Below are 17,170 nucleotides of genomic sequence, written 5' to 3'. Positions count from 1 at the left end.
CAAAGCCCCGTGGGCAGCTTTGGAGGGAGCGGATTCAGACCCTTCTGCTCCGTTCTGCTGGGACCCCACCTGCAGAGCTGCCTCCAGCTCTGGGGTCCCAGCAGAGGAAGGACATGGAGCTGTTGGAGCAGAACCAGAGGAAGCCACTCAGTTGATCAGAGGGATGGAGCATCTCTGCTATGAGGAGAAGCTGAGAGAATTGGGATTGTTCAGCCTAGAGAAGAGGCAGCTTTGGGCTGACCCGTTGCAGCCTTCCAGTACCTAAAGGAAGCCTATCAGAAAGTTGGAGAGGAACTTTTTGCATGTAGTGACAAGAGAAGAGGGAATGGCTTAAAACTGAAAGACAGTAGGTTCGGATTAGACAGTAGGAAGAAATTCTTTATTGTGAGGGTGGTGAGGCACTGGCACAGGTTACCCAGAAAAGTTGTGGATGCTGCATCCCTGGAGGTGTTCAAGGCCAGGTTCAATGGAGCTCTGAGCAGCCCGGTCTAGTTGAGGATCTCCCTGCTCATGGCAGGAGGGTTGGAACTAGATGATCTTTAAGGTCCCTTGCAACCCTAACCATTCTATGATCATATGAGTCTATGATACGGAATGATGTTTTCATAAATCATTCAGCTTTACCCATATAGTTGGTGTGTTAAATTTCAGGGTAGTTTAAGGTTTTGTTGAATATTGGATGATTTTGTCAAGGTCTTGTGTGAAGAAACATTGGGCAACCTTAATCAGTATTAGTCCATCACAGAGAAAACCCAGTATTTTCTTTTTATTGCATATTCTGTGCTGAAAATGTACTATAAGAATCTTATACTATAGAAATACTTCTTGAAATTTATTTTCACAATTCTCAAATTTAGGACAAATATCTTCACAGTTGAAGAGGCGAACACTACAGTTTATTTGAAAGTTTCACGGAGTAATGGGCTCAACGTGACTGTGAGTGTTGAGTGGGAGACATTGTCGGATACTGCATTTGGCATCAGTACGTTCACTTTATCAAGAGCATCCATTGCTATTTTATTAGTGGAGATAGCCACAGAGTAACCAAACATACAGGAGATACAACTTGGGAATGAAAATTCACTTATAATGTTCCTATGATATCAAAATTCATTAGATAAAAGATTTTAGCTGCTTAAGAGTCAGCTTGTCATCAGCCACTGCTGCAAGAGTTTCAACAATCTGTATTGTTCTTCCTGTTGCTTATATATTTTCACTAGACCTTTGACTTATAATGAGGATAAACACATTTTTAGTTTCTTTGTCACTTTTTTATTTCTTCCTATCTTGTTAATTTTCTGACTACCTAAATTCTAAATGGAGTCACTCTGAATCGCACTCAAATTGCCTATGCATCTTCTGTATATGAAAAATGCATTTATTGTTTAACTCCCAGTACAACCTCGGTGTGAAAATATATATATATATTTGGTTTTGTCAAATAAATAATGAAAATGGTGTTTTTTCTTATACTCTATTGCAGGGGGTAGTATCAGTGTCCTGTCTGTCTTGCAAAGCTTTGTGGAAGAGTCAGCAGCTAGCTGGTGTTTCTTTCGATCAGCAGAAATACTGTATGGTGTGCTATTGCGTTCACCTCCAGCTGTGTTTTCTACTCTCTACCAGTGGAAAGGAGTTTTTGTTGCCATTGAGGTAAATGCTTGCATACAGACACCAACCATGTTGCTTAATAAAACCTTGAGGTCTCAGTTCTACTTTTTTGTTTCTCTCTCAGAATTTCAGTATGTGGGATCCTAAAAGCTGTGTGTCTTTCCAAATCCATGCTTCTCCCTACCTTGTGATTACTCATGGAGGAACCAGGCAGGGAGCTTCCAACAGCAGTATATATGCATTCATGCCTGGACGCAAACTGTTGAAGGTAAATCTGTGTAACTTACAAAATCATTAAATAATGGGGTTAGAAAGGACTTTGTAAGGCCCTTCTGTCTGGCCATGGTTTGGGAAAAAGCACTCTGTTCTCACCTAGTTTGGCATCTGAACACTCTGCATGAGTCAGTGATGTAAGTTATTGTCCTGGTTTAGGCCAGGACAGGGTTAATTTTTGCAGTAGCCAGGAGGCGGCATGGCTGGGACCCAGAGGTTATTCTATACCACTTCATGTCATTTTTTGGGGATGGAGGAGGGAGGCCCTCCAAGGGGTCGGGGTAGCATGGGGGCAGTTCCTGTATTGACGGGTTGTGCATAATGAGCATTTTGACATGTGAATCTTTGCCTCTCTTGTAGCCTCTGTCACTATTATTGCTGTTATTACTGTTCATTTTCTCATCACATTGCTGTTTGCCGTAGATTGTCCTTATCTCAACATGTGATCTTCACCTTTTTTGCCTCCAATTCTCCTCTCCATCCCACTACAGGGGAGAAAGGAAGAGGCAGCGTGGTTTGGAGTGGTTCACTGGGAACACTAAATTGGGAAACACCATTCCTAAACCACAGCTTGTTGTCTACTGTTTTTTATAATTATATTTTGAGGGTGAGGTACAATGACCTTGGAAGTGAAAAAACAAATTGTGGAGCAATGAAGTCATAGAGCATTTTTTTAAAAACATATGATAAGTCACATTAATTTGTTAAATGACCCCACATATATGTTTAAAATTGTAAAATTACATATATGACATTTTTTGTAAATTATTTTACATACACCGTAATTTTACAGTTTTTTAAAAATATGTGTATGTATGTATAAACTTGTTACTTGAACTGACTTCCAAATACCATTTTTTGCCATATTTTCATTGTAGCTACAGACCCTCTCTGTTTTGGATACCAGACTTGTCAAGCATTTTGCTGTGAATGAAGAGGACTATTTGGTTTTTGTGAGTGACACCACCAGTTTCAGTTCCATCCAGGTTAGAATACAGTTGTCTTCCATGGCTTTGATGTGGGTAGTTTGGTTAGTTTTGAGTTTGAGGTATGAAGGAAATATAGAAAAAAAAAGTAAGTCTATATTCCTGAAAAATTACTTATATTTCTATTACAGATTTATAAGACATAAAATTCTAGACTTGTTTAAATGTAACAACATTCCCTACATTAACATGTAATTTAAACTTGGTTTGATTTATGTTGATTTATTTATGCTGTTTTGAAATCTATTATGTTAAACAGCTGTAAGAGTAGAAATAGCTTCTGACCATAAATCTGTTCATCTTGAAGAACAGGCACAGGTGCTTGCAGTAAGATACTTACTTATAGTTACTTTTCAGAATGCTTCCACCATAATGTAGGATCCACCTTAGAAAAGAAGAATTCAGTTAATTACAAGTATTTCCAAATTTCATCAAAACATTTAATTTCTTTTTTCTTAGTGCTAGTTATAAATATAGAATAATTTTTTTTTCTATTTTTACAGATTTTCCAGTGGAATAAAGATATATTTGTGCTGCATCATCAACTTCCACTTTACAGAGCTCTGAACATTGCCTTGTTTTCCCGAGGAGGCATGATGTACTTACTAGTTGCTTTGTCAAATACCAGCCAGAATGTGCTCTTGTACCAATGGCTGAATAATGAGTTTAGGAATCTTCATCAGTTACCAGCAAAAGAAATAAAACATATGGAGGCCTGGACTTCTGGATCTGATATATATTTAATTGTTGCAAAAGGTATTTAGCAGAAAACAAACACTGAGTTTGCTAAGTATGTGCTGGTTTTTTTTATAGCAAAGGCATTTGGGATAAAGGGCTTTAGCTAGAGATTAAAATATTACTGGAGGGTGACAACTTGCTGATAAGCCTCTAATCAAAGTAATCTGTGTTTTGTCCTTCAGAAGATGAAAGCATTGTGTTTGTTCTCAAATATTTATGAAACTAATGAAATATTTTCCCAAGAACAATAGGAAATAAAAAATCCATTTATCTAGCTGCTAATTGCACCCCTTATTAGCTTTTTGGAGCCTTGCGATGTGCAAAGATTATTGTCCAGCAAAGTACATTTTTATAATAAATATGACACTTTAGACATTGTTTTATGTCTGCATCCCTATGCCTATTTAAAAGTTTGTCTTGCAGTCCATAGGTTTCTTTGCAGTTGACTGTTGTCTGATGGGATTTTTAGTGTTCTTATGTGTGCATGTGCGCAGAAAAGCCCTTAAATGATGTCATTGAATAAATCATCTGATGGGATATGATCCTATGGAGCTATGCAAGTAAAAAGGAAGATACAATCACTGGTCTCACTTTTTAAACAAAGTTGCAAATCTCTGCCTTTTAATGGCCACCAGTCTGTGATTTAATCAACAGGCAGCAATATAATGTAGGTTTTGTCATTTTTCTCCTTTGTAGAAACTGGAAATTCTGAAATTTTCATCTGGGAGACAGGGCAGTCTACCTTCAGACACTTTCAGTCTCTTCCAGTTTCTGCTGTAAGAAACATCCATGTTTTCATGCCTACTTCAGGTTTAGGTAAGATTTCATTTATAGTACTGGAATTGAAGAAATATATGCATTCATTTTTTCATAATATTTATCAGATTTTTAAGTGGTACTTTAACAATTGAGCTGCCAAGGGCATTTCTGTATTACAATTAATTTTAAATATATCACGGAATATTTCTTTTTTTCTCTTCCTTGCTCCATGTAGTTCACATCATCCTCTCTGGTAAGGACACAACAGCACTCTACTCCTGGAACTCAGAAGGGAACCAGTTCTCTCTGATGCTGGAAGCCCCATATGCAGATCATATCACTTCTGCTACTGCAAGGTCTCTGAACACCAGCAAGAGCTTGATTGCTCTTTCCGTAGAGTCCAGCTCCCAGATTTATGAGCTGACCACTATCTCCAACCAGTCAGATTTTATACCTAGGTGGGTTTTTTGGTTTCTCCCAGCTCTTGCATTCCTTTTTCTGTGATACTGTTTTTGTTACAGTGGAGACCACTATAGACATCTGTGTGTGGTGTGTTTATTAACACTAAAGAGAATTTTTCACAGGTAGCCTTAGGATAACCTGAAGTCAAACTTCTCACAACTTGCTTTAAAATGTGGAATAAAAGGACTTGCAGTTAGACTTGATATTGAAGATTTTATTTAGGATAAATTAAATTACATTAATAAGAAGTATCATTTACTCTATGGTCTATTGTAACTTAGAAAAAAACGAAACCCAGCACTAACTCCACAACGTTTAAACCTCCTTACGCAGGAATATAAACAACAATTTCAGCATCAAAAATGCTCATTAAGTTTTCAGTACTGCTTTCAAAGTTCATTAATCATATCCTCAGTTTATAATTACTTGATGTGTCTGTTTGTATGCTAGTTCAGGTGAATTGATATTTGAGCCTGGGGACATGGAAGCTGTGATAGCAGTCAATATCCTGGATGACATCATCCCAGAAGAGGAAGAATGTTTTAAAGTGTGGCTGAAAAACCCCAAAGGAGGTGCAGAGATTGGTGTTCACAGTTTTGTTAACATAATTATTCCTTCCAACGACAATGCCTATGGAGTCATTGCATTTGCTCAGGTAAAATTTATAGGGTAAATCATTAAAATATGTATATATAATTTCTGAATACCAGAACACAAACATACTAAAACAGCATGTTACAGGATTCTTTTTCTAAAGTCTTGTATCAACCTGAGACAGAAGGTCTTTGATTTCCATTTAGCATTGTTACTTGGTTATACAGATGACAGGAAATAGAAACTCAGTTCCAGTCTGTTCCTATTGTGTCATTTTTATAATCCCCTTATGTTTAGAGTAACCCATTATTTTGTCAGTTTAATTTTGCAGCAATCTAAAAATTCAGTTTTCAGATGGCATATATGATATCATCATAATCTCTACAAACTGGTTAATCAGGGGAATTCAGTAAAGATTCTATTCCTCTAAAATAGATACTAATTGAGTTATGCCACATGACGAGCCCATCTGCCTGAACAAAATAATAACTTTGGAGAAAATGTCAGACTGAAGGCATTATTTGGGGTGTTTGATTCTTAAATAATCAAATATTGTAGAAGTTATCTAAACAGATACATGTACTAAATGCATAGTGAAGATACAAAACACAGAAGAATCATTACTGAAATTAAACATTGCATCTGGACTTGTGTGAGGAGGATGAGTAATAGTAAAGTAACAGCAGTAAAAATATGTCTGTCTTGAAAGTCTACATGTTCATTACCTGCTTCACATGATTTGGACATAAAACGCTGTACTAAAAAAAGCTAACAAAAACAATTGATTTTTTTTGCTTTAGGATAAAGAGGTCTGACATTTCAAATTCCTATGTTTATGAAATTTGAGCCTGTTGAGTACCTCTGCCTATTAAGATACATAAATTTAATCAATAGACTTGCATTTAGCTGCTTAAAAGTAGATTAATTTATTGATGCCCAATGTCTCTGGCCCCCTTTGAATGCTCTGTTCCCTAAAGAAAATTTTCTTTCTAAGAAAATAATGCTTTGGTTCTGCTGCTGTATGTTTTTCAGAGTTCTTTATTTAAGCAAGTTGAAGAAGTGGAACAGGACAGCTTGATCACCCTGAATATTGAACGTTTAATAGGAACATATGGACGAGTTACAGTAGAATGGATCGCTAATGGGAGCATAAGTGATATATTTCCAGCTTCAGGAATGGTATTTAATAATAACTGTTATTGGGGAAGCACTTACTGTGTTGTCTCAGCCAATAAATACAGATGTACTGAGTGAGAAGGACAGTACACGTTAGATTGGCCCACTTTTCCGTTAATTCCTGCTTCCTTGTCCTTTCCTGTGATTCTGGTGGTTTGCACTTCTGGCTGGCACATAATACTGCAATATCACTCTAACACTTCTAGAACCTGATATTGCAATGTTGTCCAGGCACTGGAATTGTGTATCTGTAGTATCCTGTTCCCATCTTCCTTTCTTCTGCTGTGAGATTCAGGTACTATGTCAAACTATTTGCATAGGTGGGAAGCTGGGAGTCTTTGCTCTTTGTCCTGACCTTCTCAATACAATGGAGAACTTAAATGGCCCTGCAGAACATGGCAAGTCCCAGTTTTCTGTGTTTCTGAGATTTTTGGATTCCCAGCCATGTAAACCCCATGCTTCCTGCCAGCCAAAGCTCTTCATATGCCTTAGAACCAGCAGGAGCCAGTTTCTGTAAGTTAAAATCCTCCACCTTGTGGCCATCTGTAGCAGACACAAAGCCTGAAAAAAAAAAAGAAAAATAAATGGGTGGGAAATTAAGGATGCCAAAACAATCAAACTGAAATTGTTAGAGTACTCCTTGAGCATTCCAGCTAAATCCTACACGATTTCACTGCATAGGTTTGTAGGCAAGACGAGTCAGAAAGGTATAATGTTCAGTGGAAATTTTTGTTTATCCTATACAGTATGTGTAGTCCAAGTGTTTATAGACACATCTTCTTTGTTGAGAAAGACCTAATCAAGTGGTGGACCCTTTGAATTTAAAAATAAGAATGTAGATAGACAAAGCATGTATCAATCATTTTGTCTAAAGAAGAAACATAAAAAGTTGAGTAGCCACTTTTTCACATAGCAATGATTTTAATAGATATTATATGTTCATCCTTCTTTTGATATGTATATGTGTGGTGTGTTGACCTTGGCTGTCTAACAAACCCTCACGTAGTTCTCTCTTAACTCCCCCATCTCAGCAGGATGAGGAGAAAATAAGGAGAAAAAGCTTGAGATAAAGGCTATTTAATAAGAAAAGCAAAAGCCATTGTCTACCTGGATTTCTCCAAGGTTTTTGATACAGCTTGCCATAGCCGCCTTCTAAATAAACTTATGTGTTATTGCTGCCCCCAGGGAGTGATGGTAAATAGCTCCTTTTTGAACTGACAGCCTGTCACAAGTGTGGTCCCTCAGGGATAAATATTGGGCCCAACAGTGTTTAATATGTCCATAAGTGATGTGGGTGATGAGATAAGGTATACTCTGATGAAGTTTGACAATGATACCAAACGAAGTGAGGGAGTGGACACTTTGGAAAGCTACCCAGCAGGAGGACCTGGGTAGGCTGGAAGATCCATCAGGAACAAATGTTACACTATGGAAAACATAATCCAGGAGTGCACCACCCACTGGGATCTATCCTGACTGGGGATTAGCTCTGGGGAATGAGACCTGGCAATCCTGCTGGTCGATAAACTCGTTTTAAGTGAACACTGAGGCAATCCACCAGGATGTTTCTGGGTTGCATCCACAAGGCCACCCCCAGCAGCGATGCAGCAGTCATTAGCCCACTCTACTGAGCACTGGTTGGGCTACCCCTGGAATTCTGTGTTCTGTGTTCATTTTTGGTCCCCTCTATGGAAAATAGGACAGGCTGGTGAGGGTCCAGAGCTGGCCACAAGTGTGGTCAGAGGTCTGGGAAGACTGTCATATGAGGAAAGGCTGAGAGAACTGTTCAGCCTTGAGAGAAGAAGGTTATGGGGAGACCTTATGTTCAGACCATGTTTCAGTATTTAAAAGGTGGTTACAAAGGAGGAGACTTACTTTTTACAAAGTGTCACATTGAAAAGACAAGGGATAAGGGATGCAAGTTACTCCTGGGGAGATTCTCATTGGACATAAGAGGAAAATTTTTCACCATGAGAACAATCATCCATTGGAATAAACCTCCCATGGAAGTTGTGTACTCCCAAAAACTGACACTTTTAAGATTGAACTGGACAGGATGCTGAGCCATCTTGTTTAGACTGTGGTGCTGCCAAGAATGATTGTGCCAGATGATCCTTGAAGTCCCTTCCAACCTTGTATTCTGTGATTCTATAAGACATGTATGTGTGTATATATATGCGTTTTATAACTGATAGAGTTTACAGAATAAAACTGTAAGTGTAATGACACTGAGAAGAAATTTGACTTTTTTTTCCCCCTTCCCTCTAAAACTTTAGATTACATTTTCAGAAGGTCAGGCCCTGTCCACAATCACCCTGACAATTCTCGCGGACAGTGTTGCAGAACTTTCAGAGGCAGTGGAAATCACACTCACCCATGTTACCACTGTGGGTGTTCAAGATACCACAAAAGGAGCTGTCATAGATCCTGAAAGGGCAAGAGCTGTACTTAGCATTTTACCCAGTGACTCTCTACATGGTGTGATTGAGTGGCATATGGAGTCTCTCTTTGTTAAAGTCACAGAACCAGAAGGTAAGTCTGTTTCTTGATTCTTAGGAAAGAATGTATGTTTTTTCAAAGTCAGCATCGTTGTAGTTATAACACTTGTTCTATATATCATCTATATCTATATCTATCTAACTATCTATCTCCCTTAAAATATGTAACTATGCTGTTTTACTACACACATTTTATGCTGTATTTCACATTGCATATATAAATATTCTCCAGCCATTCTTGTTTAAGAGGTAAGTTGCAAATCACTAATGCATAAAATAATTCTGTTTATATAAAAGGCAGAAGTTGCCCATTTAATGGGATTGCTGTATTTAAAATATAATTTAAAATAATTTACATAGAAAGACTTTCCTCTTGAAGTGGCTCAAAAAGAGGTCAGAGGGGAAGGAAGGAAGCAGAGCAGGAGTGAATCCCACTTCAAGAAAAAGGTGGTGTTTTTCTGCTTAGAGCTGCATGTTTGATTTGTTTTTCCTTCAAGGCACAAGTTGAAAAGGATCTCCCAGGCAGTTGGCCAGAGGAGAATTGCCATGATGCTCAGGCTTCTTCCCTCTCTCCTGGCTCAGGGAGCTAGCTGGCATTCTTTGGTGCTCTTCCCGCAGCTATCTGATGGGCTAGTCATACGTTAACAGCTCAATTAGAATTTTCTAATTATTTAATATTCTGTCCATATTAACAAATTACATATACAAAAAATGCTTTTTCCATCAGAATATACTATCACCGGTAAAACATTCTAACCAGTTCTATTTTCAGGTGCATTGACATTGCCCTTTTTTTAGCCCCTGGAAGTAATGTAAAGGGATTCTGTTGGTTTCTTACACAAACACACACATTATAAACATTTATACTTTGAAGTTAGGATTCAAGGAAGGTTCCTAGCTCCCCCTGGTTGCACAGGTTTTTTTCCAATCTTTATCTGTTGTATTTTAATGAATTATACACAAGATACTATCTGTGAAATAATATCTAGTTACAGTAGCTGGTTTGAAGTACAAACCTGTTTACATTTTATCTGTTTCTATTTCTCCAGTCATAAATGCAGCACTTTTAGCCAGATTATGTGTTCCACCATTTATTGGATAAAATTACAAATCTGCCTTCGCAAAAGGTTGCTGAGCCTGACAGATACAAGTCTATTTAACTTCTTCAATATTTGATTTAAGAAAATGTGATGTTTACAGCCAGAATGACTGCTCTCAATGCCACTTTCTGTGTTAGAATCAATAGTGATGGCCTAGGCATGAAAGGCCAGACAAAGTATTGAAATGGAAGTTTTGAAGGAAAACCAAATAAAAATAGACGTGTTGAAGTAATAATTTGTGTAACACACATATCAAACTGTAGATATTCCGTATTTTATTCTTCTTCTAGATCCAGTTTTTAAATGCACAGTACCTCTAGATGTAGGTACTGTTTTGTGTATTTACAACACTTGTGTGTGCTCATCTGCTTGAGCCCTGGTATTATCCAAGTACTGTTGTGTTGCCGGCCAGAATTGAAGTGGGGTCTAGCAAGCAGCTCCAGTAGTTAGGTGAGCTGAAAATCAAGCAGGGCAAGGGTTAAAAGGGGGTTCCATAGGGCTCCATCCTAGTCCCAGTTCTCCTCAACATCTTCATGAATGACTTGGATGCAGGACTCTTAGGAATATGAAGTTTGCTGGCAACATTAAATTGGGAGGAGCGGTTGACTCTGTTGAGGGCAGAGAGGCCCTGAAGAGAGACCTCAACAAATTAGAGAGACTTTGGCAAATCAGAGCACTGGGCAATCACCAAGTGCATGAAGTTCAACAAGGGAAAGTGCTGATTCTGCACTTGGGATGGGGCAACCCTGGATGTATGGACAGACTGGGGAGTGTGAGGCCGGAAAGCAGTGCCATGGAAAGGAACCTGGGGGTCCTGGTTGATGGCAAGTTGAATATGAGTCAGCAGTGCCCTGGCAGCCAGGAGGGCCAAGCGTGTCCTGGGGGGCATCAGGGACAGCATCGCCAGCCGGACAAGGGAGGCGACTGTCCCCTCTGCTCTGCACTGGGGCAGCCTCACCTCGAGTGCTGGGGGCGGTTTTGGTCACTGCAATATAAGGAAGACATTAAACTATTAGACAGCATGCAGGGGAGAGCCATGAGGATGGTGAAGACTTTGAGGTAAAGCCATATGTGGAACGGCTGAGGTCACTTGGTCTGTTCAGCCTGAAGAACAGAAGACTGAGGGGAGACCCCATTGCCATTTACAACTTCCTTGTGAGGGGAAGAGGAGGGGCAGACAGTGGTCACTGCACTCTCTGGTGCCCAGTGACAGAACTCTAGTAAATTGCATGAAGCTGAGTTCAGGCAGTTTAGGTTGGATATGAGGAAAAGGTTTTTTACCCAGATTGTGGCTGAGCACCAGAACAGGGTCCCCAGGGAAATGTCCACAGTACCAAGCCTATCTGAGTTCAAGAAGTGTTTGGACAATTCTCTCAGGCCCATGGTGTGATTCTTGGAGTATCCTGTGCGGGGCCAGGAACTGGACTCCGATGATGCTGATGGGTCCTTTCCAGTTCAGCATATTCTATGATTGCAAAACAATCACGTCTTGCATTTTTTTCCTCTCCTTACTGTAGGGCAGCAGAATTCAACTACTGTTACCCTACAAATTGTTCGAGAACAAGGATTTGTCGGGGATCTTGCAGTTCAGTTGAGCACTGCACCGAACTTTGAACTCCCCCCCTCCAACCGAGCAACAGAGAATGAGGATTATATACTGGAAAAGAAAACAGTCATTATGGCAGAGAATGCAACAACAATTTCTGTCACAGTCACTATTTTGCCTGTGAGTAGCCTAACAACTTCTTTAGCTATTAATATCTTTTGAAGAAAGGGAAATGGTACTTTATAGTAGTATTATGACTTAATATTCTAGAAATGGTTGTGCTGGAACTCTTGCAGTGACCTCTTTCAAAAAATCTTGAGCACTCATCACTCAGAATGAGCCAAATTCTTTGTTTTATTATATTTTATTGTATTTTATTTATATTATATAAAATTTACTTACAATAATGACAAAAGAAAAAAATTATGCATATTCTTTAAATATATTTAGAATGGAGATACTGATTTTCAAGTTATGGCTTGGTTTCTGAGATCTAGCTGACTTTCTTCTAGGTAGCAGTAACAGTTGAGAGCCAGCACTGCTTTCCACTGTTCTTGCAGATCTGGAATCTGACTGTCAGCTTCAATATCAAAATCTCAGCAAAAGCAGTCTGTTTCATCTTTCATATAGTATGAAGCAAGGGATTGGTTATATGGCCCCAAATGCTGGGAAGTTTTGAACAGTAAACAACCTTCAAGTAGTCATCTTCCTGCATGTATTATAAATTTACAATGTTTCATTAAAAAAAAAAAGACATTTAAAAATTTTTTTTCAGGACAACGTTCCAGAATTACAGGAAGGATTTATAATCAATATTACTGATGTGCAGCTGATCACTTCTTCCTCTGGAGGTCAACCAAGTGTGAAGAGGCTTGGATTAGAAATAGCTGAAATAACAATTGAAGAAAACGATGATGCCAGGGGAATATTTAATTTTAATGTTACAAAGGTAAATAAGTCTGAATGAAAAATATGTAAAGTGGCATTCCAGCAAGACAGTCTGATTTCTCAGATGACTTCTGAAAATGTTCTGATAGGCTTTGTGATACTAAATTGTTCTGGATAAAATGGCCAGATACCTGACAAACAATTCTTTCTTAAGAGGTTCATCACAAATAATACACAAAATTTATTAGGGAGCTGGCAGTGCTGAAACCAGTGTCATAAAATGAGATCTCAGGAGGTCATCTAATCCAGATTTTTGCTCAGAGCAAGGTCAATGCAAAATCCACAGCGTTTTACAAATAGTTATGTATTTCTTCATTTATTTTTAACTGCAAGTCAACTTGGAAAAAAAAGAAAAAGAAACAGTTTGTTGAGGCACTCACCAGTTTCTTTTTGAATGTACAGGATATCACTGGAGCTGTTTCTGGTTATGAGGTACCACCACCACAGAATGTACTGAAACTCCCAGTTGTTCGACAGGGTGGGAGATTTGGGTCAGCAGCTCTGTACTGGGAAGCCATTCATTCAACTGCCAGCTTTGAAGACTTCACACCATCATTTGGAAACCTTACATTTGCAGATGGGCAGGTATACACTTGTTGAAAGTTTACTTGACTTTGGGTTACCAGCTTAAGATTTTTGTGTGTTTTCCTTTAGCAGAATTTTCACTGAAAACATATTACTTATGGCCTTACGTATGTGAATGATGCTCCCAACTTCAGTTCTTTAACATGGAATACCAGGATATTCATAAGCGTTGACCAAATAGGCTTGTGTGTCTTGAATACTTTGGCAAGTGAGAACATAACTTCTAACAATAAACCCTGTTACAATGAAAATCTGTAGCATAATCCATCTTCACTATAAATTCTTAGGATAAGCTCACATGTTTTCTTAGCTGTGTGTTACACATAGTTTTAAATTTCATGCTGCATCTGAGAATACTTAGTGTACACAAGGGATTTTGATTGCAAGTGGCTATAATCGGTCTTTGGCAAAAGGAAGGATATACATAGTGTGTAGAATGTTGTCTGAATATTTACAATATTGTCAACCTTCACTTTCTATTGAGTACCAAAGCAAAGCAGTCTGCTGGTTTTACCAAATAAGATTTACATTGATGGACTTAAAAACCACTATTGAAATTATGTCTTCTTATTATAAATATGCAAGTATAAGAAGAAAAATGAATAAGTGAACAATGTCTATCTACTAGATACAACTTGCCTATTTTAAATTTATTTTTTTTCAAACAATTCACAGAATATTATAAATGAAACTTTTTTGTTTTTTTTTTTCTTTTTAACATTTCTTCAGGCTACAGGAGAAATAGAAATTACAATCATAGATGACAATGAAGTTGAATTTCTTGAGATATTCAAAATTGCCCTGGTGAGGGTAACAGGTGGTGCAAGACTTGGGAATGACACCTTGGTAACTGTCGCTATTCCACCAAATGATTCCCCTGTTGGGGTATTCGGGTTTGAAGAAAAGAAAGTGAGTTTGATTTAGGTTGCGCTCTTTTCTGATAAGGTTGGATAGTGGGTTTGTGTCGCTAGCACATAGCTGATTTTTGTAAGTTTTCTCTGCAGTGGAAAACATGATTTCATTGGAAGGATATTAGTGCGTGTCTTCATCTAGCTGTGTAAGATGGTAGTAACAGTGAAAGCGCTGCTGCGTAAATACAGATTTCTGCATGACTGAATCAGTTTATTTCACCATACTAACAATATGGACAATAAACATACTACATCCTAGGTAGTATTTTTTTGTGGTTTGTATAATAATCTGCATTACTGAAAGTAAAATTTGGAAAGAAATTATAAAACATATCTCATCTTAGTTCTTGCAGTACTTCTGCTCTCCATTTTGCTGGTGCCGAGACTGCTGGTGACACCATCTGTAATTGCTTTGAATCATAGAGCATAGAGGCCTTGCTATCAGAATTCAACACACTCCTTAAACCTGTTGCCTTCTGTTCCGGTTTGGCCAAATTTAGAAATATATCCTCTGAGAGAAGGCACAACCACCCCTCCCCCACCAGGTTTCCTCGAAGGAAAGTGAAGGAGATAAAAACTATTTATTTAACAAACACATGGGAAAGGAAAATAATGCTAAATAACAAAATCTCTTGTTGTTGAGAAAAAACCTGGGAAAGTGTTAGAGTCCTCCTTTGGTCTCCTCGGAGCTGGGGCGTGGCCCAGGGCCAGGCCCTCTGTGCCCAGTGAAAAGTCCTCCCGATGTGCTCTGATGTTAAAGCAATCAAGCAGTCCAGTAGAAAAGGGAGAAAATCCAAAATTCCAGGGAAGGAGAAATTCAACTCTCAGTCTCTCTCCGGAGAAAAAGCAGCTGAACCACTGGCCAAAAAAACTGTCCTAGGAGCAGCAAGCCAGGTGCTTCCTCCCTCCCCTGCTGCAGTTGGGAAAACCAATTGCTATCTGTGTGTGACCTTGAACAAGCTGCAAACTGCTTTGAAAAAGATTTGCTCAGTTTTTTTCCTTCCCCCTCTCAGGCTCAGTTTAGAGGCATAGAAAGACACAAAAATTAATTTCTGGGCATAGGCAGTGATATGGGATCGCATCATAAGGTCACCCCAAGACACTTTCCTGTTCATTTTCACTCTTATTGTTCAGCACTGTCATTGATTATATTTTTTGTTGTTTATCTCAAACATGTATCCATGTCTTTTGACATTATCGATACAGCTTTTGACTTTTCAAGCAGCCTTTCCCACATTCTCCTTCTTTTTGTCCATCAGGTAACAGTGAAGGAACCTCAGACACTTGATGACTCTGCTGCAGTTGTTTTGCTCAATGTAAGTCGAAGTCAGGGAGGACAAGGAGCAGTTAAAGTGTTATGGATCCTCGACGAAGCAGCCAGATATGATCTGACCCCTCTAAATGGTACCCTTCATTTCAATGAGGTATTTCAGACATTGCAATAACTTATTTACTATTAGATTTATAAATACTTTCTTCTAGTTGTGTGTGTTTGTATGGTTTTTGTTATATGTTTATAGAAGTAGGGGGTTACTAAGTATTATACACTAGAAAAGGTCAGTTTGAACTGGTGGGATTAGAAATATTCAGGCTTTTTTCAAGCTGTAAAGGAAAGCTGACATGCTCTTTTAATTCAGCATAATGTAATCATCCAGAAGGTAGCTCTTCAAATCTCTTTTGTTTTTACAATTAAGAAAGAGGAATTGAAATCTACTGAATGTGAATAATGGCTACAGAAACACTTATTCCACTACAGTATCAGTCATCTTAAAAAGAAAATTTATATTGAAAAGGTGAGAAAGATAAATAAATGCTCAAAATCTGCAGATTTAAAAAAAAACCCACCTTAATAACTTTCAAACTGGACAGTGTTATTTGATTTCATTATATTTCATATAATTATAAATATAATTCATTATATTTCAAGTTAAAACTCTGAAATCAGAGTCAAAATATTGGATACCAATACTATGTTAATATTGATCTTTTACAGTCTACTCAAAATATTTAATGAAAAGAAGTATTTTAACAAAGCATAATCTATTTTCTCTCGGTACAAGCTGGTTCATCATTAAATAAATATGCATGCTGGTTGTTTTATTTTGAATCAGCTGGAAAATAGATTTTTTTTTTTTCTGGTAAGGCCATCAGTATTTGGCAAAGTTTAGTTATACTTCCTTTACTGGTTGGCTTTGACGTTTTGTCCTGAACTTTCATACATGCTTAAGTATAAGCATACAACTATATATGCATGGTATACTAAATTTATACAATGTGTATGCCACTTCCCACTGACAAAAATACGGATTAGGCAGAAATGCGAATAATATATCTAATCTCAATAATATGTTAATCCTTAGAATATGTGTGAACTATTGAATATGTGTTTCCTGATGGAAAAGATTTTGTATAGAAAGTTTCCTCTAAGTTGAAAACATCTATGTGAATAAAATTTCAAAGGAGTTTCAGTTGTTATTGAGTTGAAAATAGTGAGGGCATTTTTAGGGTGACACACAATGTTTGAGAGACAATTTTTACTGTTTATTAATCTGTGAGAAAAAATTTTAGCCAGATCAGAAATTTGATATTTTAAAAATACTAGAGGATATGTCAAGCATTCTTAACATTTGATATGTTAAAAAAAATACTGTTTTTAATACAGTATTTTGTTTATTTTTATTTAATATATATCCATATCTTTCTGGTCTTTACGTGATGCAGGCTGAGTCCCAGAAGCTGATTGTTTTACACGTGATACAAGATGGTCTGCTGGAGGGGAATGAAACATTTACCATTCGCCTAGTCTCTACCGGTGATGCAGAGATATCCCCTGTAAATGGTAAAGAGTTAATTCAGTATCTTCTGGTTTTAGATATTCCATATGACAACTATTCTAAGTCCGTTCATATTACTTAGTCTGCAGTGCTTAAGTATTTTGTGCGCAGCTAGTTGGTCACAATTTTGAATGCCAGTCTTTTTCCCTAAG

At 37.9% G+C, this 17,170-nt stretch overlaps 1 protein-coding gene across 13 annotated transcripts in view; it reads left to right on the top strand.

Annotated features, from left to right (window-relative positions):
• The window catches only part of ADGRV1 (adhesion G protein-coupled receptor V1), a 317,856-nt gene that overhangs the window by 97,238 nt on the left and 203,448 nt on the right, over positions 1–17,170 (top strand). For all 13 annotated transcript variants that reach the window (XR_004237332.1, XM_032095167.1, XM_032095173.1 and 10 more), the window contains 16 exons: positions 858–982; positions 1,484–1,650; positions 1,733–1,876; positions 2,760–2,867; positions 3,371–3,623; positions 4,302–4,421; positions 4,600–4,822; positions 5,277–5,481; positions 6,453–6,599; positions 8,873–9,128; positions 11,712–11,920; positions 12,516–12,689; positions 13,091–13,273; positions 14,003–14,182; positions 15,444–15,608; positions 16,906–17,023. Coding sequence is in view for 12 of the 13 variants with exons in the window: in XM_032095167.1 (XP_031951058.1) it covers positions 858–982; positions 1,484–1,650; positions 1,733–1,876; positions 2,760–2,867; positions 3,371–3,623; positions 4,302–4,421; positions 4,600–4,822; positions 5,277–5,481; positions 6,453–6,599; positions 8,873–9,128; positions 11,712–11,920; positions 12,516–12,689; positions 13,091–13,273; positions 14,003–14,182; positions 15,444–15,608; positions 16,906–17,023 (2,777 nt within the window). In the remaining variant the exon portion in view is untranslated. The remainder of the gene's footprint in view (positions 1–857; positions 983–1,483; positions 1,651–1,732; positions 1,877–2,759; positions 2,868–3,370; positions 3,624–4,301; positions 4,422–4,599; positions 4,823–5,276; positions 5,482–6,452; positions 6,600–8,872; positions 9,129–11,711; positions 11,921–12,515; positions 12,690–13,090; positions 13,274–14,002; positions 14,183–15,443; positions 15,609–16,905; positions 17,024–17,170) is intronic.

The sequence above is a fragment of the Corvus moneduloides genome, chromosome Z, assembly GCF_009650955.1.
Source record: "Corvus moneduloides isolate bCorMon1 chromosome Z, bCorMon1.pri, whole genome shotgun sequence".
Classification (NCBI taxonomy): Eukaryota; Metazoa; Chordata; class Aves; order Passeriformes; family Corvidae; genus Corvus; species Corvus moneduloides.
Note: the sequence above shows the minus strand (reverse complement) of the source record. Positions and strands in the feature narration are given on the sequence as shown.